This window comes from Dendrobates tinctorius, unplaced genomic scaffold (genome assembly GCF_039654945.1).
Source record: "Dendrobates tinctorius isolate UK_male_01 unplaced genomic scaffold, ASM3965494v1 ptg000083l, whole genome shotgun sequence".
NCBI lineage: Eukaryota > Metazoa > Chordata > Amphibia > Anura > Dendrobatidae > Dendrobates > Dendrobates tinctorius.
Genome location: NW_027361751.1, coordinates 15419421 through 15441320, shown reverse-complemented (window position 1 = coordinate 15441320; position 21900 = coordinate 15419421). Strand labels below are relative to the sequence as shown.

The window sequence follows — 21900 nt, the reverse complement described above, 5'->3', positions numbered from 1 at the left end:
TTATCTTAAAAGGAATCTGACAGCATATTTTTGATATTTAATCTGCATCATAATGTAGGGGCAGATACCCTGATTCTAGGGATTTCACTTGCTCAGCAGTTTGTTGTAGTCTCAATACAGTGTTTTATCAGCAGGAGATTATCAGTGCAGAATGAGGTGTTTAATGCCAGTCAGTCCGGCTAATCTATGACCCCTTCCCATCACGGATTGGCAGCTTGCTGACAATGTACTGTATACACAGGAAGCAGCCAATCAGGTGTACAGGTGGGTTATATACAGCTCGGCATTAATAGTACTTCTACATCTACAGCAGGGATATCCAAGGAAAACTGTAGGAGAGATCAGCGCAAAATAGGGTCTTATCCTAGAGATATAGTGAGCGTTACTCTCAGATTAAACTATAACACGTGTTTTTCCTGAAGAAGTAGTAACTTTGTACTTCGAAACGGGTCGAAATAAACCATCGTTTTACTACACTGGGATATTTATCTTAAATCCTGTTGGCAGTGCGGAGACTATCCACAAACTCCTTCTGACCTATTGACATCTACAGCAGAGAAAGCCTGGATTTTATCAAAATTACATCAAGCAGCCCCATAAATGACACATCACTAGAATCTGGGTTTCAGCCCCAACATCATGCTGCTCAGATTCCATAGCAGAAATCTGCTGACAGATTCCCTTTAAGCAAAGCTGTGACATTGTGGTAAAGTAATGCGCAATACCTCTCCATACATAGCAAGCAAAATGCTGCACCATATAGACCAGTGTTTCTCAACTCCAGTCCTCAAGACCCACCAACAGGTCAAGTTTTCAGGATATCCTTAGCATTGCACAGGTGATTTCAACACCTGCTCAAGCATTAATTCCATCATCTGTGCAATACTAAGGAAATCCTGAAAACATGACCTGTTGGTGGGTCTTGAGGACTGGAGTTGAGAAACACTGATATAGGCGATCAGCCATAGCGTCACACCCAACTACCTAATGCAGGGGTGAAGAACCTTGTTCTACCAAGAACCATTTGCATATTTATACCATCCTTTGGGGGTTGTACAAATCTCGCTAACTGTGCCCACAAAGTGTGTCCTGACGCTGGCACTGGTATCAGGGCGTAATGTTCCGTTGCACACGCCTTGGCGCTCAATAGTGACGTACTCACAGAGCAAGAAGAAACACAGCTGCCGACCCAAGCACTACGGTTCTCAGGAATCTGCCCGGGGCCGGTATCAGCCATGGTGCACTATTCTAGATGGAGTTTACCGTAATATATTAACAAAAATGCACACTAGTTTTATTATTTTCACATGCTGTAGAGTTATGAATAATAGTTTTCGTGGAAACCCCCTTTAATATAGTGCACAGATGTGCAGAACGGACTAAAAGGTCTATGGCTCTTCATCAGCCTAGATCAGTTCAATGGTTGGTCAAACAGCAACCATTTGTTGCTGTTTGACCAACAGCGAGGGCAGTGGATGTAACAAATGAGGCAGAAGAGGAAAGATTGTTAAATATGTATAGATAAGAGGTAGTTAGGGCATTCAATTCAGGATCACCAAATTTGTCTGTTGGAGATTGTTTTCTCTTTTGGTCATGACCGAGGGTGATGAGGAATTTCCGTATCTGACTGCAATGTACTCTTGCGAATTCTGTTACTTTTTGGTCACATGATGTCGCCCATGGGAGTTTGGTCACATGATGTCGCCCATGGGAATTTGGTCACATGACACATAACGCCCATGGGAATTTGGTCACATGATACATGATGATGCCCATAGAAAGAGACAAAAATTGCAAAGGGCTGAATAAAGAGGCTGAAAGGGTGTGTTTTTTTTTTTTGCATTGATAAGGCTAAAGTAATGATGTGTGGTACGTGAGAGATTTATTTTTTTCAGTCTGGAGGATATTCCCTTTAACAACCATTTAGGCTATGTGCACACGTATGCAGAAAATTTCTGCATAAAAACCAGATTCCTTCCCAGAAACCGCACGTTTTTTGCGCAAAAAAGTGCGGTTTTTATGCGTTTTTTTCTGCGCGGTTCCAGACACACACAACTAGCCAGAAATGCGGAAAAATACGCGAAATTGAGCATGCTGCGTTTTTTACCGCGAAGCGGTTTTTTCATGGTAAAAAACGCATCAATATGTGCAAATTGCATAGAAATGAATGGGAAGCTTATTTTCAGCGTTTTTATAGCGGATTTATTGGCAAATCCGCGAAAAAAACTAAGATTAAAGTGTAATTTTCGCTGGTGCAAATCGATTTTTGCATAACCTATTCCATCGGCCACATGAATATTCTGTTGCTGGTGGACGGGAGCCGTAAAAGCCTCGTTGCGACCCTCATAGACTAGCATTAAAACGTGACCTCTGGCTCCCCCAGCAAACACTGGAGAGATCCGGCGGATCACTGCAGAAGGCGATCGGAGCGGCGCAGATAAAAGGCGAACACGGTGTCTGGTAAGTATAAGACTAGGTGCAGGGAACTTACTTTAGTAGCACCGCTCCAGTGCTGCCATTTTTGGTGTTTTGGGAGGTCGTTAAATGTCAGATCTAGAATTTCTTCAGTCCTTTAATGGTGGACAGATTTCTTGGTGCCGTGATTTGGGTGATGACTAAAATCACTCTAATGCATTTTTAGAGAATTATCATCGCTGCATAAAAATAAATACATATTTCTTATTAAACAATCACCCAAAATTATAACCCCACAAGTAGAAGCAATGTAAAAGCCATAAACCATGATTTACCCGCATGTATTTTATTATCTGCGGCCATCTAGATCCTCGCTTTCCCACCTATTGTGAGAATTATTGTAGTTGCCATGGAAACAGCTGAGAACAAATCAGTCCAGGAGAAGCCATTTATATTTTGGATCAGGCAGTGTCGTGTATAGCACAGGGGCTTGGATTTACAGATATTCAAATGACTCCGCACGTCGTGGAGGCTGCTGGGGAATGATGCTGCTCCAGACAATATTTTGACATTAGGAGCACCAAGAAATAGCGTTTAGTCCGCTTTTGGTGTGGGCAGTTGATAACTTTTCATTCATAATTAGTTGATAGAGAATCGAGAGACATTTCAGGGAAATTGAACTGTCAGTGGGTAGAAACAAGCATTTGACCTCATCACATTGAGTGGGGCCCATCATAATTTGTTCATTTGGTCCCGATCAGCCCGGCCTCATCTCTCATACGGCACCTCGCTGACCTTCCCTCTCCAATTCCGCTCGGTTCAGCTTTAATTATGACTCAGCAGACCAGAAGAAATATTGCCGCCTGCTCCCAAAAACCCTGAACTGCCACTCACCAAAAGATTGTTTTTTAACAGGTAATAAATGCCCAGAGGAAGTGATGCCGCGTGTCCCCCCACAAGAGCTGCCGCCGGCATGTGCCGATAGTCTCCCTCGCCTCTCAAGTGTGTCACCGCAAGATGGTGAAATGTTCATTTCAAGGGTTTTCCTGCCTTGTGGGGAAGGAATAATAATCTGTGTGATGTGCACATGAGCAGATGGATTAAGAAATCAGAGCGAGAGGTCACCTCACAGAAGGTCACGATACCATGTCGCTGTCAAGTCTATTGTCAGCTGCTTTTTAGGGATTTGATTTGAAGAAATCACTTTGGGTTTAGTAGACAAGTGACAGAGATGATATTCTCCAGCAGTGCGGGGCTTGTGAGGGGGATCTGGGATCTCATTTGTGCAGTGAAGTATTGTCTCCTGTCTTTACATTTAGTATATGATATACAAGTGTATGCATGAAGTATATATAATCTTGTTTCCCTTTTTTTCATATCGGTAACGTTTATCCATCCTGTGATTTACATAATTTCACTTTTCCTTCTTAGGCTAGTTTCACACTAGCGGTTTTTAGCGCTGCGCTTCGTGCGCAATAGAATCGCATGCAAAAAACGCATAATGCGTTTTGTATGCATTTGCCTTTTTTAGGCGCATGCGTTTTAACCAGTTTTAGCCATGTTAACTCTTAAAACGCATGCGATTTTAAATGCAGGTGTGCACATGTCCATGCGCACGCCTGCGTTCCCATAGGCTGTAATGTGTTATTTTGTCGCATTACGTGCGCAAGCGTTTTTTAAGACAGGTCGGACGGACCAAAAATGCAACAGGTTGCGTCCGGCGCGCCTAGGCGCACACTACAAGAAAACGCATGCACACGAAAACGCATAGGAACGTGTGCATACGCTAGACCATGCGCCCCCATGTTAAATATAGGGGCGCAGGACGCATGCACATGGACGCACACGAAGCGCAGCCCTAAAAACCTCTAGTGTGACACCAGCCTTATTCTTACAATTTTATGTTGAGGAGTGTGTGTACAGACAAACACCAAAATGTAATAGTCGTATATATTATGTTAATACTAAGGCCAAGGTCAGACCTGAGAGAAAATCGGACGAGTCTTGCACGTCAATAACCCGGCACTGCCGCCGTCACTCGGGAGCGGCGCGTGCGGCTGCATGTAATTCTATGTAGCTTCATGCTCCACTCCCGAGTGCCGGGTATTGACATGCGAGACTCGTCAGAGTTTGTCGCATGTGTGATCCCGGCCTAAGAAGGAAATGTCTTGAGTTATGTAAATCACAAGATGAATGGACATGTTCATGATATGGAAATGATGTAAAAATTGTAGCAAAATTTTCAAAACATCTCGATTTATTCAGTATCTGTAAAAGCGCCACATGCAGAAATCCCCGCAATAACTCATTGCCTGCTATCATCGAGGTTAGGATCTGTGGATTTTGGTCATGTGACGACATCATCACCGATCTGTCTGCACTTCTATGCTGATGCCTTCTTATGATTGGTCAGTGGCATACAGGAGGCAGAAGTACACGCCCCAAGTGAAAAATTTTCAGCAAAATAGAAGAGTTATTTGAAAGGCTCAAACTGCGGCGTAACTTTGAGTGTTTCAAATAACTTTTTACATTTTTGGTTTTATCTACTTTAATGATTTTTTGATAGTTAATATTTTACTGTCAGATCTGGGCTTTATTAACATGTCCTTTCATTTGTACCTACAGTTATTTATAGGATTTTAAATGCTATCATGGTTGAACTTTGACATGACATGTGCCCGGTTTGGCGTTTTTTTGTTTTTGTTTTAAATACTGCTTATATAACACATTTGATCTGATATGACACACATTGGGTGTTTGTCCTGAGGAGAGGTCCTGTGACCTAGAAACACGTTGACTTTTAAACCTATTTTGAATAAACAATTTTGTAATAAGAAATCTATGGTCTATATGCTGAGTATGTTGCTCTTTTTGCTTGTTTTTGGTCCCCAGTTTATACGCTACCATGTGACAGAGGATGGGACTGACTTGGCCACTGAAATATATAGTACGGAAAAGAGTTTTCCTCTCTAGATGCCATTTAATTCTCCTGCAACGGTCGTGGCCTATAAGTTCACAGTGTCATGCCAAGTTTTGAGTTTTGCAGAAGATACTAAGCAATAGCTTAAAATAGTTGTCCAGAGTTTGAAAAAGCATGGCTTCTTCATCCAAAAAACCTTTGTGTCATCTGTCTAGAAGTTGTGAATCTAATACATAAGGCAGGGGAGACACAAGGCGCAAATAGAGTCTTATCCAACAATAAAATAGCAATTTTTTTATATATAGAACTGCTCACCTGGCATAAGGTAGTCAAAGCACGTGTAGTGAAGATAGGCTGCCACAGGTCGGTCACCGACCAACTTAAGTTATACGTGGTGTCTCCTGAGGAAGGGGTGGTGTTCACCCTGAAACGCGTCAAATAAACCACTATTGAACTTCTATATCTTGGAATTTTATCATTTGGGCAGCGTGGACAAAAATCCGCATCCTTTCCTGCAGTGTAGTAGAAGTTGTAAATAGTATTTCTGCTTAGTCCAAACCTCTAAATGTATGTAAGCTGCAATACCACACACAGCCCAGGGACTGATGTGGCGCTGTATCTGGAAGAACGCAGTCATGCGTTTTTTCAATTCCATACAACCCCTTTTAATGTACATATAAGCACATTCTGTGCCGAAGATACGAAAGACATCTGGACATCGTCCTTAGTTTCTTGTCAAGTGATGTATTCTAATATTCTCCATTTGACCTCCTTCCTAAACCATTGCAGATCCCTTTTGAAAATCTCAGAATCGGATCACACATTGCAGCTCCCTGCCTACAATTTGCTAGCAATTAAAATAATATTAAGGCAGAGCTCTGAGCAGTGTATCCTTGTGGTGAATGTTAGGCTGTCAGCAGGATTTTCAGGTCATTTGACATAAAGGATACAGGTGCAGCCGCTCTCAGTGAAGGTGACTGAGAGTTTCATCAATCACTTTGGCTTTTTTTTTTAAGTTGATACATAATGGGCCCCTTCAATCAGTTTTTTTAGTTCTTTTGTCACCTCCTCAAAGGATATAGTTCAGTTTAGCCAAGGTTATGGTTAAGGATCTCGGAGATAGATAGATGTGTGTAATATATATATATATATATTACCTAGGCTGTACATATAGTGATTTACCATGTGATCCCGTGAAAGTTATAGAATGCATTCACAAGTCTTATTTTCATAATTTTGTCGCTGCTGCAGTCTTATATTTTATGTATCATAACAGCTAGCACAACTGTAGCACTATCATAGGTAAAAACTGGTGCAAAAAGTTGTAGCCGGCCTTATATAAAATGTCGGCAGTTATATAACCTGATAAGTGAATAGAAAGTAAAAAACGGTCACATAGTGTGCGTCACGACACCGGTCCGCTCTCTACACACGTGACTCAAATGTGACCTTGTAGGGGAGCTCTGCTTCTCAGCTCGTGGTTAGCCTTTTTAGGATAGTTTAGACGAATATAAGTGCATCCTACAGCCAGTTCCCACACCATACTTCTTGCTGTCACCTCCCGCCATTTCGATAGGCAAGTGAGACGTCTGCTATCGGTAACTCATTAGGGTACACCACCTAGCTTTCTCAAGCACCTGATTACAGGTACTCTTCTTGCACTCTGGCATACACGTGGTAAAACAGCCTGACTATGCTTTCCCTCTTCAGGGTTGTGGGTACATTTAGAGCAGCAAGGAATAAATTTGCACAATTTTTAGATTTATTATGCGGAAAAAAAAGGTTCAATGCATAAAAAAGATCAAATAACAAATAGGCATGCATGCGAGACAAAAACAGTATAAAACAAAAAGGATAAAGAAAGTCCTTGCAGATTAGATCCATAAGTAATTCTTGGCAGAGGAGATCACAGCAGAAATTTAGACAGATCTAGAGAAAGCCACAATGAAAATGCAGTCCAATCTACAGACCTTGTATTATAGAACAGAGCAGAGGACATTGATATGTAGTTTTGTGAGAAAGAGAGGTTTAAGTATAATCTGCTCCTTCTGGGGTTTTCTGTCCAGTAGGCGGTCTCATCAGTGACTGACCGCTATCGCCGAATGCACACTTATACATAGAAGGCTGTCAGTCACTGATAGGACCGCCCACTGGACCGAAAATCCCAGATTAGATGATTACGGTAAATCAAAAGTAATACTGAATGTTTTCTCACAAAAATATGTCAATCTGCTCAGCTCCTCCTGCTCTATAAAAAGACAGATTAGACTGCATATATGGTAAATGGTGACAGGTTCCTTTTAAGCAGGCAGGACAAATATATACAGTATATTTATATATATAACTTATAAGACTACATATTGTGTGTAACATTTTTGTTTTTGGTTTTCTTTTTCATGCTTAGCAAGTCAGAATATTTGATTATTTAGCGCCTACCGTGTCCCGTTTGTGACAAGGTACGGTGAATTTTTTGAGGTCCTGCACAAGATTTGTATTTGGCAAAGCTCTTGTTTTTCAGTTCTAAGCCATCACCTGTTGCGACCATTTTTGCATTTTTTTTTTATTTTATTTTCCCTTTTACAAATGATAATTCATTTCTTTCCGTTCTAGAAAGTTTCACAATTTTTAATCTTAATAACCTTAAAAAAAACAAAAAAACGCAGACACGAGATGTCATAAAATAACTATTAGCGACCAGTTTGTATCCTATAAATCTAACTCGAGTTGATAATATGGCCCATTACCAGCTAACTGCGTGGAGTCTTTTTCATTTTACACTCTTCAGTTACTTTTTAGTGAAGTGTTAAAAAATATGAAGCTTTTCTCCTCTTTAAAATGGCACGCTGCCTGTCTGTCATTAGGGGGATAACAGCTCTTATAAATGTTTCAGTAAGCGCTAAGTAGACAGTTATGTGCCCTCTCATTCCACGCTTATTTGCTTACCGTAATAAACTGATAAAATGCGTGTGCTTTGCTGCTGTGTACCTGCAGGCATCAGGAATCACATAGATTTCCTTTAGAAATAGCGTCGTGTCTGCAGAATTGATTGGTTATTTTCGCAAACCATCCAAAGGTGTGACTTATCACTCACAAATATGCTGCATAAGTTCCGCAGTAGTCTTTTTTTTTTTTTTCTTTTTCTTATGGCTCTAAAGATCCTTTCCTCTGGTGTCTCGTATTTTTGCTCTAACGATTGCGTTTCATCACTTTCTCTCTATTTGCCTTCCCTGTCTGTGCAGGAAGAGTTTTATGCGTGAGCTTCTTATGTTTCCAGTGTGATCATGTCTCTTTTGCCTACATACGGCTCATGAGTGCACACATTTATTACGTCTTATTGCTGGTTTCTATGTGTCGCAATAAAGTACAGCGTTTGCAGCAAAAGGAAAGGACCAAAACGTCTTGGTCGTAGAGATTTCCCTTCTTCCCTGTATTGGGATCCATTCATAGTTTTAGTAAGGGGAAAAAAAAGGTCCACTAAGGCTGTGTTCACACTTGGCGTTCTTTTCATGCTTTTTGTTTATGGAAATTTTCTGCTGCGTTTTACAGTACCAGCAAAGTCCGAGATTTCGGAAATTTCATGCACACAGCTTGTTTTTTTTTTGTCTTTGGTGTTTTGTGCTTTGCTTGTTTTTTTTGTGCACAATAGAGCATGTCACTTCTTTTCAGCGGTTTTCACCAATTGAAAGTAATGGGTGCTCAAAAACCACTGAGAATCCGCACCAAAAACCGCAGGTCACAGGTTTTGCAGCATTTTTTTTTTGCCAAAACCTGATTAAATCAAATGAGATTTTTTTTAGCACTAAACTTTTACCAACATGCACAAGACACAAATGTAGCATGCCAGAAACGCACAAAACACGCAAGAAACACCAAGCAAAACCTTCTTTTTTTTCTACAGCTTCTTTCCTGCTAAGAGAGCATGTCTAGTGTGAACTTGCTCTAACATGGATAGAAAAGACCTCTTACACAATGTGTTAAGTTTTGCTTTAAAAAAAAAAAAAAAATCAATAATAAATAATATATGCAAATTGTCTCTTCAGAGAGAAAGAGGACTTTTTCTCTAAAGAGGCAATTTGCATATAAAATTTCCCAGAGGAGCATTGCAACGTGGAATAAGCCTCCTTACCTTGACATGCCAGATCGGGTATGTCACTCTCCACAAGGAGAAACCTTGCCCCTTACACCCCAATAAAAAAGAAGTATTCCAAAATTTGTAACATAGGTTTCACGGACAGTTGTCTTTTATGGGTGCAGGTTTTGATACATTTAAGTTAATTTAGGGTGGAAAGAGGGGGCCATTAAGAAAGTAAAACCTGAAAAATCCCCAGGTCTGAAAAATACTGCATATAAAGTAACAGTGGGGAAAATGTGTTTACTGTGTCCCAAGTCCCTCACAAAATGCTGTAACGGGGGTTGAGGCTTTTTAGTTGCATGTTGTGGGGTTTACTTACAATCACATGCAAGACTTTTCTGCCACATTGTAAGTTCTTGTTCTGGGTTTTAACTGGGTAACTATGTCATATTTAAGGAGAGACCGGTCAGTCTACTGGGGAGAAGTGGTCAGGGACCTGCCTCTTGGACGAGTCGTCCCCAGCCGTGCTTTTAGCTATTGTTTTATCTGAAACGCTGCAGGAGATGGTAGGGGATCTGTGTTCAGACACCATTAATTACTTTGCAGGTTCCTTTTAACATGGCTGCCTAAACAATTAATACCAGTTCATCATCTATTTTGTGTTTGCGGGACATCATGTTCCCCTCTTCACTGACAGTAAATATCTGGCCACTGTTATTTTAGCAACTAAAACCATCAAAACCTATCCTAAACGTGTTATGAGAATCCAGCATACGTGTGATCTGACTTACATGGGCCTTTATTTCTTGACTAGCAGAAGATTGTCCAGTTATAAAGACTAACATCAGCAACTGCACTGTTAGGCTATGTGCACACGTATTGAATGGTGTGTTCTATGGTCTACGTTCACACTTAGGCTTATTTCATAAGTGTTTTGCGTTTCCACTCTAAAAACTCAGCAAAAAGACTAAAGGCCCCGTCACACACAGCGATCTCGGTAGCGAGTCGCTGCTGAGTCACAACTTTTGTGACACAACAGCGATCTCACCAGCGAGATCGCTGTGTGTGACAGCGATCAGCGAACGGCCCCCCTGCCGGTATCGCTGATCGCTGGAAGAAACCTCTGGACATTTCTTTGGTCGCTGGTCTCCCGCTGGCCAGCACGCATCGCTGTGTGTGACAGCGGGAGACCAGCAATCAGGAGTAAAAAATAATAAAAAAAATAAAAAATATAGTTATTCTCACCTTCCGACGTCCTGTTCAGCATTCCCGCCTCTCTCCACGCTCCGGTCCCAGTGATCCTTTGCACGAATGACTGCGAGACTTTGTTATCCCGCGAGACCGTGACATCTCGCGGTCATTCTAGCAAAGGCTTACTGGGACCGGAGCGTGGAGAGAGGCAGGATGGCTGAACGGAACGTCGGAAGGTGAGAATAACTATATTTTTTATTTTGATTCTATTTTTTACAGGGATGGCCAGCGTTGCCGGGCGCTCGGCATCGCTGTGCTGATCGCTGGTGAAGCTGTCTGTGTGACAGCTCACCAGCTATCACATAGCGACTTACTAGCGATCCTGACACCTTGATATCGGTGTCGGGATCGCTGGTAAGTCTCTTAAGGCCCCGTCACACTAAGCGACTTACCAGCGATCCCGACACCGATATCAAGGTGTCAGGATCACTAGTAAGTCGCTATGTGATCGCTGGTGAGCTGTCACACAGACAGCTTCACCAGCGTTCAGCACAGCGATGCCGAGCGCCCGGCAATGCTGGCCATCGCTGTAAAAAATAGAATCAAAATAAAAAATATAGTTATTCTCACCTTCCGACGTCCCGTTCAGCCATCCTGCCTCTCTCCACGCCCCGGTCCCAGTAAGCCTTTGCGAGAATGACCGCGAGATGTCACGGTCTCGCGGGATCACAAAGTCTCGCGGTCATTCGTGCAAAGGATCACTGGGACTGGAGCGTGGAGAGAGGCGGGAATGCTGAACAGGACATCGGAAGGTGAGAATAACAATATTTTTAATTTTTTTTATTATTTTTTACACCGGATCCCTGGTCTCCCGCCTGTCACACACAGCGATGCGTGCTGGCCAGCAGGAGACCAGCGACCAAAGAAATGTCCAGAGGTTTCTTCCAGCGATCAGTGATACCGGCAGGGGGGCCGCTCGCTGATCGCTGTCACACACAGCGATCTCGCTGGTGAGATCGCTGTTGTGTCACAAAAGTTGTGACTCAGCAGCGATCTCGCTACCGAGATCGCTGTGTGTGACGGGGCCTTTAGTGTGACGGGGCCTTTAGTGTGACGGGGCCTTTAGTGTGACGGGGCCTTTAGTGTGAACACACCCTGATCAAGTGTTCGACAGAGAAAGACGCTCCTCCCAAATGCTTCTGTGTCGGATGCTGTCACTTCATGCTCCCGGCTTCCTGTTTTTGCCTCTTGAATGTAAGCTAAGCCTCTTCTCTACTTACAGGTGTGCATGCCAACTTTTGTCCCTACAAAGACACATGAACTTCTCCATCGAATGAGTGGCAAAGGTCTGTCTGCGCACTACAACTTCCCACGGCAGCCGTGTATTTTTGGAGCTCAAATGGTGTCGGTGCAAATTACATTTAACAATTCCACTGACAAGGAAATAGAAGACATTCACATAGAAGAAAAGAAATCTGATCTGAAGATGCATTTGTTCAGTCCAATAGGTGAGAAAATCTATTGTATAATTCTGTCTGAACCCAACATGTAAAGATCTATTCCAGCCTGAGAGATGATCGCACTGCACCATGTACACAAGGTAGGGTGGAATAACTCTGTACAATGTGAAGATTATCACAGCCCTTGTATCTTTATTGCTCCACATAAAGATGTGTTACCTGACTAAAGAGGGGCCTGTAGTCCATGTCAGGACTATTTCTTGTGAATTCCAAGATTTACAAGTGTGTGTTTGTTTGTATATAACGTGTGCGTGTCTATGTATGTACACACTATACAGGGGTTGGACAAAATAATGGAAACACCTAACGTTTTGGCATCATAATCTTCGAACATGTTTTAAACATGCAAACCGTGACATGTGGTAATGTTTTGTAGTTGATTATTTGTGTTATGTGATGTGTATGTAAATTAACTGTTTGTTTTGCAGAATTGTAAGCAGGGCTGTGGAGTCAGCGCTCATTTTGGTGGAGTTGGAGTCGGTATAAAATGGACCGACTCCTAAAATATATAATAAATTGGGTACAGTAGTTCAATGCAGAATGTGCTGAATATTTTTTCATAGGAATTTGGGAAAGTTATGAAATGTCCTATAAATGGCTGTTCTATTCCTAATCTAAGGCTACATTCACACAGCGTTTTTGCTGTGTTTTTTAGGATATGTTTTTCAGCTGCAAAAGCAGATCAGATTTTTAAAAAACCGTATCACCTGAAAGGTTTTTGAGCTCATAGATGTTTTCAATAGCAAAAGCAGATTAGAAAAACGCCACACAAACTAACATGCTCATTCAGCCCAAAAACGGATCCTCACAAAACAATGTGTCTAAATGTCATATCTTGAAACCCATTGACTTTGCTGTGATGCCCAGAGTCACTGCATTTTACTGCAAAAAAACGGATCCGCAAAAACGCTGTGTGTGAATCATGGCCGTAGCCAGCGAGGGGCAAGGGGGGCAGCTGCCCCCACCTAGAAGCAGGGGCACGCACCTATCAAAACTCGTATGCTGCAGTGCTCCTGTCCTGCACCGGCTCCAGACTGCAGGGGGCCATCTCCCCTCCTCTGTCCTGTCTTCTGCCGTCTTCACCAGAGAGAGGAGGTGGAGGGGTGCCTGCCCTGCACAGGATCCAATCTGATTCCTGGGCCCCGAGCTGGAGAAAGTGAGAAAGTTGTGCACACGCTGCAGCTGGCAATAAGAGATAGTCTGCAAGTGGGACATGCTGGAAATCTGATTGGAAAAGTGAGGAAATTGGTTATTGCCGCCAGAACCCCTAAAATTGATTCCATCTTGAAGAGACGTGCTGGGAAAGGGGCAATTGTCGATCAAGCCACTCGGTCGGGCACTTATTTAATGATTGAGCGATTGCTTGAACTAAAACCATTTCTTATAGATATGGCGAACCATCAGGTATCCCTAAATGAAGGTCAGTGGACACAGGTGGCTGAATTGAAAGAATTGCTTAATCACCCATTTACCGTGACTAAAAAATTACAAGCTGAGGATTTAACTCCTGGCATTTTCATAAGGGAGTGGAAGAACTTGCTATTACGCTGTCGCCTAATTGGGGGACACAGAACCGTGGGTGTTATGCTGCTGTCCACTAGGAGGTGACACTATGCATAATCTGAAAAATATTAACTTTGGCTCCTCCTCTGCAGTATACACCCCTGGACGGTGTCAGCCTTCTCCAGTTTTTGCTTAGTGTCGCAAGGAGGCCCACCTTTTTTTCTTCCGTTTTTTTCCTTTTTTCGTCCGGAAATACAGATGAAGAAAAGTGGGTCTCCAGCGAGACTCCCGGCATGGCTCCCTCCTCGGTCCCCTATTAGGGGTACCCGGTTGAGGTCAAGGTGGCTATTCCCCATGTCGCTCCCTCCCCTGTCCCTCGGGTCCTGGTTCGAGGTCGAGACCCCCCTCCTTCCCCAACCCCTTTAAGGGGTCTGGGTTGAGGTTGAGGCGAGGATGAAGACCCCCTGATGGTGACAGACGCACCCTCCCTAATCCCCCGCAGGGGGCATCAGGTTGAGACGCCTCAGGTAGGGTCGGAGATCAGGCAGCATTCCGCAGCTTCCAGGGACCCCAGGCCGGCTGAGGGATCCTGTTGGGGCCAGGGGAGGGTGCGGACTGGATGGCACAGCAGAGACAGGGCTTTTCTGCGTCCCTGTCTCTGCAACAGCAGCGGCTCCATAGCGCTTCAGGGGCCCCCCATACAGAGACCGCTACCCCTGCTACCCCCACCGCTATCCAATCGACCATTCTGGGGGGGTCTGGTACAAATCCGCCCCCCCCCGGACTACCGCGCCGCTCTGGAGCCCTCCTGGGCATCAGGCCTCTAATTTAGACTGCGGCTTCGGCCTAGCCGAAGCCGCCGCCTTTTCCCCGCCCCCTGGCCCTCCCCCCGGATGACTAAAATGACACGCTGGAGTGTCATAGAAGGGGCGGATTGAGGCAGAAAGGGCGCGTTTTTACCCAGCCCAGCGCGCCCTTTTCAGCTCTCCGCCCCCTCCTCCCTCTCCTCAGAGTCCCGGTGGCCATTTTTTCTGGATGAGATCCAGGAGAGGAGCATCACAGCGGTCTCCGGGGGGCACAGAACTGGGATCTGTCGGCGCTGGACCTAGGGGCCCACCGGTGGGGTAAGCTCACAGCAGGGTTCTCATTACTCAGCTGTGAATCTATACTTCCTATAAGGCTCTCTGTGGGGTCCCTCTGCGTAGCCACCCCTGTACGATCCCTTATAGCCAGCCTCTGTGCACTATGCCGGGCTCAAGGAAGAGAACCAGGCAGGAATGTTTCTATGCATTCTGCACAGCCTGCAAAGCCACACTCCCTGGTGGTAGCACATATCCGCACTGCCGGGACTGCATCCTGAACTCTGGGTCAGAACCCCAGGGAGTCCCTACTGACGCTTCAGTGTCACAGGCCACGCCGGAATGGGCAAATCAGATGTCTCAGTCTATGTCACAGTCCATAGACAACCTAACTGCCACATTGCTGCAAGCTCTGCAGAGTCGGACCCCGGCTATGGACGGTACACAGCAAACGGACAGCTTGTCTCAGGAACATGCTGCTTCCGACTCTCACAGACGTAAGCGGACCCACAGGTCTCGATCACCTGAGTCGCACTATAGCACAAGGTCGTCCCCCTCCAGGGAGTGACAGCGTCATTCCAGGTCTCCTGGGCAGTCCCCTGCCACAGACAGACAGTGCAATTTATCACAGGGATCCCCCACCACAGAAGACCCCCGCCCCAGGTCGCCCTCCAGGGATCTCCTTAGCGAGGCACAGGATTCGGAGGGCATCTGTGACTCCGACTCGGATAACGAAACGGTCAGGTCCGTGGTACCTTCTCCCCCTAGCAATACAGCGCTAGTTGAGGACATAATTTCTGCCATTCATCGGGTGCTAAAAATTCCAGAGTCGGCCCCGGAAGTCCCAGAACATAGGATTTGCTTCGAAAGTGTTCAGAAACCACCATGAGTTTGAGAAAATACTTACCAAACAGTTTGCGCAGCCTGAGAAAAAATTCGCTAATCGCAAATATTTGGAAGCGAAGTACCCCTTCCCACAGAAAGACACCAAACAATGGACAGATCCACCAGAAGTGGACCCTCCGGTTTCTAAGCTAGCAGCGCAGACTTTACTCTCTCTGCCGGATAGCTCAACCCTCAGGGACGCAGCAGACCGGCAAGTAGAACGCATGGCTCGTTCTATTTTCAAAGCGGCAGGCGCCTCTCTGGGCCCTGCGTTTGCTTCAGTTTGGGCAGCCAAGGCCATCCTGGCTTGGGCCAAAAAACTACAGGAGGGTCTTCAGGCTTCAAATCCTGAGCTCTCGGACCAAGCGGTCCAGATAGCAGTGGTAGCAGACTACATGATTCATGCAGCCCTGGATTCCGCCAGAGGTGTAGCGGGAATAGCATCAAACGCCATCACGATCCGACGCATCCTCTGGCTGCGAGAATGGAAAGCGGATGCGGCCTCAAAGAAGTCCCTCACGCGACTTCCGTATTTTACTGGAAGACTTTTCGGCGAAAAGTTGGACACCATGATAGCCAATGCCACTGGGGGGTAAGAGTACCTCTCTCCCTCAACTAAAACCGAAACGCACGTTTAAACGGAGAAACCAGACGCGATTCTGATCCTTTCGGAATTCCTCGGGCTGGTCCGTTTCGCGCCCAGTGCAAAACCGTAACCGTTCTCCACGCAGAGACAACCCACGGACGCAGCAGCGACCGGACAGGGCTTGGCAGTCGAAAGCAGGCCAAGCGAAACCCAAGGGAGGAAAACCTCAGAACTTCGCTTCATCATGACTCGCGACCTCCGGAAGACACCCCACCAGTAGGCGGCCGACTTTTACTCTTTCAGCAAGTCTGGCTGCCTATTACAGAAGACAGGTGGGTCAGGGAAATAGTGTCTTCCGGATACAAGATAGAGTTCCCTTCCGCTCCACCGAACCGGTTCTTCCTTTCTGTTCCTCCAACACCACCAGAAAAGGCTCGTGCTTTCCACCAAGCGGTTTCCTCTCTCCTTCAATCAGGAGTTGTGGTGCCGGTTCCCGCGAACGAGAGATTCCGAGGATTCTACTCAAATTTGTTCGTAGTCCCCAAGAAAGGAGGCGGCGTCCGACCCATACTGGACCTAAAACAGCTCAACAATTACGTACGGGTCCGTCATTTCCGCATGGAGTCCCTCCGGTCCATCATTGCATCCATGAACCAGGGAGAATACCTCGCCTCCATAGACATACAGGATGCGTATCTCCACATACCAATTGCTCCCGCCCACCAAAGGTTTCTCAGGTTCGCCGTCAACCAAAACCACTACCAGTTTGTCGCCCTTCCGTTCGGACTCGCCACGGCTCCAAGAACGTTCACCAAAGTCATGGCGGCCACCATGGACGTCCTGCACTCAAGAGGCATCCTAGTCGTCCCGTACCTGGACGACCTCCTCATCAAGTCTCCCACTTTCAAAGACTGCGAGGTCAGTGTCTCAATCACACTAGACACTCTGAGTCACCTGGGATGGCTAGTCAACCTACAGAAATCGTCGACTATCCCATCTCGGACTCTAACATTCCTGGGAATGGTATTCGACACCGCCAGGGGCCTGGTGCTCCTTCCCAAGGACAAGACACTGGCCATCCATCTGGGATTTCGCACACTCCTTCGCAGTCCTCCTCGATCTCTCCGGTTTGCCATGAGAGTCCTCGGCAGGATGGCAGCAGCAATAGAGGCAGTGCCATTTGCCCAGTTTCACCTCAGGGTCCTTCAACTAGCCATACTCAGATCTTGGGACAGGAACCCCTTCTCCCTCGACAGGGAGTTCAGGTTGACGTCATCAACCAGGAGGTCCCTGCATTGGTGGCTCAAACCAACCTCGCTTACACGAGGGAAGCCCTTTCTCTCAGGACAATGGAAGATCCTGACTACCGATGCAAGCCTGACAGGCTGGGGGGGCGGTGCACCTACATCACAGGGCACAGGGCAAGTGGTCACCGAGGGAAGTGACATTGCCCATCAATGTTCTGGAAATCAGGGCCATCCTCTTGGCACTGAGAGCCTTTCATCACTTGCTTGCAGCCTCGCACATACGGATACAGTCGGACAATGCCACGGCTGTGGCATACGTGAACCACCAAGGCGGGACCCGTAGCGCCCAGGCGATGAGAGAAGTGGCTCATATCCTCCGCTGGGCGGAAGACACGAGGTCGGTACTTTCTGCAGTACACATTCCGGGTGTAGAAAACTGGGAAGCCGACTTCCTCAGCAGGCAAGGAATGAACTCGGGGGAGTGGTCTCTCCATCCCGAGATTTCTTACCAGATCTGTCAACGCTGGGGAACCCCGGAGGTGGACCTAATGGCATCCCATCTCAATACCAAGGTCCCCAATTTCATGGCCAGGACACACGACCCGCGGTTGCTCGGAGCGGATGCCCTGGTCCAGGACTGGTCCCAGTTCCGACTCCTGTACATTTTTCCACCCCTCCCCCTAATCGCCAGGGTCGTGAGGAAGATCAAGCAAGAGGGAGTTCCGACCATCCTCATCGCGCCAGACTGACCCAGACGTACATGGTACGCCGACATCGTCCAACTTACGGCAGACGCCCCCTGGCGTCTACCCGACCGTCACGACCTTCTGTCTCAAGGTCCGTTCTTCCACCAGAATTCAGGGGCTCTCAATTTGACGGCATGGCCCTTGAAACCTGAATTCTAACCCAGGCAGGTTTTTCACCGGCAGTCATTGCAACTATGATCAGGGCAAGGAAGCCTGCCTCCGCCAAGCTCTATTATCGTACCTGGAGAGCTTTCTTTTCTTGGTGCGAATCTCATGGACAAGTCCCACTCCCTTATTCCCTCCCGAAGGTACTAGGTTTTCTTCAATCGGGCCTAGATGCCAAGCTATCCTTAAGTTCGCTTAAGAGTCAGGTGTCGGCGCTTTCAGTCCTTTTTCAAAAGCGCATTGCTATTAAACCGCAAGTAAGGACTTTCATCCAGGGAGTTTCCCGATTGGTTCCTCCCTACAAACGTCCGCTGGATACGTGGGACCTCAATCTGGTCCTGACAGCATTTCAAGCTCCACCCTTCGAACCTCTTAGAGGAGTTCCACTCTCCATTTGGTCTCAGAAAGTGGTTTTTCTAGTGGCGATCACCTCTTTACGCAGAGTGTCGGAATTGTCAGCACTTTCCTGCAGACGGCCTTTCCTAGCCTTTCACCAGGACAAGGTGGTTCTCCGCACGGTACCATCCTTCCTTCCGAAGGTTGTGTCCAACTTTCACCTCAATGAGGAGATTTCACTTCCATCCCTTTGCCCGGTTCCGGTTCATAGAGTGGAGAAGGCTCTGCATACGCTTGACCTCGTCAGAGCATTGCGGATTTACGTGTCCAGGACTGCACCTTTCCGGAAGTCTGATTCCCTCTTCATTCTTCCAGAAGGTAGTCACAAGGGACTGCCGGCTTCCAAGGCTACCCTTGCCAGGTGGATCAAGTCCACCATACATGAGGCCTACCGACTTAACAGTTCCCCTCTTCCGGCCGGTATCACGGCACACTCTACACGGGCAGTAGGGGCCTCCTGGGCCATTCGGCATCAGGCTTCGGCACGACAAGTGTGTAAGGCGGCCACTTGGACTAGCCTACACACGTTTACGAAACACTACAGTGTTCATACCCAGTCCTCAGCGGATGCGAGCCTGGGTAGACTGGTTCTGCAGGCGGCAGTACCCCAAGTCTAGGGAACTGTCAACACAATATTCGTCCACTGCTTCCCACCCAGGGACTGCTTTGGGACGTCCCACGGTTCTGTGTCCCCCAATTAGGCGACAGAGTAAAGGAGATTTTTGTGTACTCACTGTAAAATCTCTTTCTCTTAGCTTTTAATTGGGGGACACAGCTCCCACCCTGTTGCCCTTACGGGCCGTTGTTTACTGTTGAGTTCTCATATTGTTCTTTGAGCTCGTACATAGTAGCCTTCTTACAGGCATGGTTATGTTATTTGGTTACGTTCCTCCTTATGCTTTGGCACAAAACTGGAGAAGGCTGACGCCGTCCAGGGGTGTATACTGCAGAGGAGGAGCCAAAGTTAATCTTTTTCAGATTATGCATAGTGTCGCCTCCTAGTGGACAGCAGCATAACACCCACGGTTCTGTGTCCCCCAATTAAAGGCTAAGAGAAAGAGATTTTACAGTGAGTACACAAAAATCTCCTTTTTGTCTGTCCCAAAGAAGAGGTTTAATCGCAGATGTCATTTCTGTTTCAATGAAACGGAGAGAGACATTGCTATTGGAAAATAAAAATTTTCTGGCAGCTGTTTATTTGGACCCAAGTCATCGTATACTGCTTCATGATCAACAGCTTACTAAAGGAAAAGAAGCTCTGACTGAGGTAGCAGTTAGAATGAGTGGCCTACAGGAGGACTGCCAGGCGCAATAGGACTTGGGTCCTGACAGTGATACTTCTGCCATATCTTCATCCTCATCAGATGAGGAGTTTGACTTTGACAAGTATTTGGATGACATGGAGTAGGCAAAGCGTTGCCGCAAGGAAAAGGATTTCACTCCGTCTCCTATAGCAAGCAGATTGATCATATTTCAGCAAAATGTTTCACTTGCTCTCAAAGAAATAGAAAAATTCAACCGTTCATCAAAACTGACTGTGCATGAGGCAATTCCTTTATACCCGGAAATTGTTAGAGATGTTGCCCATGTCGTTATGGCTTTGCCTCCAACCCAAGTTAGTGTAGAGAGGTTGTTCTCTGGCCTTAAAATTATTAGGTCAGATTTTAGGTCATCTATGAAGGAGGATCTGATTGAGGCAATTCTATTTCTTAGAACAAATTCATAGACTGCACAAATGTTTTTTAGTATGTTTTTGTTGAAAACTGTTTTTTTGCCACTTACATAGTTTATTAGTGTTTTATATATATATATATATATATATATATATATATATATATATATATATATATATATTATATATACTATATATATATATATATATATATATATATATATATATATATATATGTAATTGATATTACATAGTGTATTACATATTTACAATTTATTAGTTTTTTGTGTTCTAAAGTTGTATTCCAATAAATATATATTCTATCTAAATATCTTGATTATTGTATCATAAAAATGATTAAATGTCTGATGTTCACATTGTACTACAATAAATTTTGCACTTAAATATAAGCAATATATGTGGGAGTTGGAGTTGTGGAGTCGGAGTTGGAGTCTGTGTAAGGGAAATTGAGGAGACGGAGTCGCAGGTTTGGCTTACCGACTCCACAGCCCTGATTGTAAGCACATTGATGAGAAACTAATACCAATGGCAGACCTCTCGGATTTTCAAAGAGGCCAAATTGCTGGTGCTCGTATGGCAGGCGCTAGTGTAACAGAAAGTGCCCGAATGCTTGGCGTGTCAAGAGGTACTGTCTCCAAAGTAATGACTGCGTTTGAAAGAGAAGGAAAAACGTCCGCAGCAAAGCACAGGTCCGGCCGAAAGTTGACTGAGAGAGACCGTCGGACTGTAAAGCGAATTGTGCGAGAGGATCGCAAGACCACGGCTCCGAAAATCACTGCTGAGCTCAATGAACACCTACAGAACCCAGTTTCCACGAAAACTGTTCGTCGGGAGCTGCACAATTCTGGATTCCACGGAAGAGGCTGCAATTAGAAAACCGCTGCTCTCAATGACAAATGTTTCCAAGCGTTTAGAGTGGTGTAGAAACCTCCAGAATTGGTCCCTCGAGCAATGGAAACGTGATATTCTCAGACGAATCATCGTTTACCCTATTTCCGACCTCCGGCCGAGTGTACGTTTGGAGACAGCCGAAAGAACCATTCCATCCAGACTGCCTTCTCCCAACCGTAAAACATGGAGGTTCTGTGATGATCTGGGGTGCTATTTCATGGAGATCCGCCAGGCCAATGATTTCCCTTCATGGAAGAATTAACAGCCGAAATTATTTTGGCATTTTGGGCGACCAAGTGCATCCTATGGTTCAAGCACTGTTCCCGGAGGGGAGCGCCATCTTTCAGGATGATAATGCACCAATTCATACAGCTAGAATCGTTAAAGCATGGCACGAGAAACATTCTTATGAAGTTAAGCATCTCATCTGGCCCCCACAATCTCCAGACCTCAACATTGAGCATTTCTGGTCGATTTTAGAGATTCAAGTTAGACGTCGATTTCCGCTGCCATCGTCACTCAAAGAACTGGAGGGTGTTTTAACTGAAGAATGGGCGAAAATTCCTTTGGAAACAATTCACACCTTGTATG

General features: G+C 45.6%; 1 protein-coding gene across 1 annotated transcript in view; it reads left to right on the top strand.

Annotated features, from left to right (window-relative positions):
* Nucleotides 1-21900, top strand: part of AP3B1 (adaptor related protein complex 3 subunit beta 1) — a 351534-nt gene that overhangs the window by 235840 nt on the left and 93794 nt on the right. The window contains exon 23 of the mRNA XM_073584144.1: nucleotides 11881-12106. Within this exon, the coding sequence (XP_073440245.1) occupies nucleotides 11881-12106 (226 nt within the window). The remainder of the gene's footprint in view (nucleotides 1-11880; nucleotides 12107-21900) is intronic.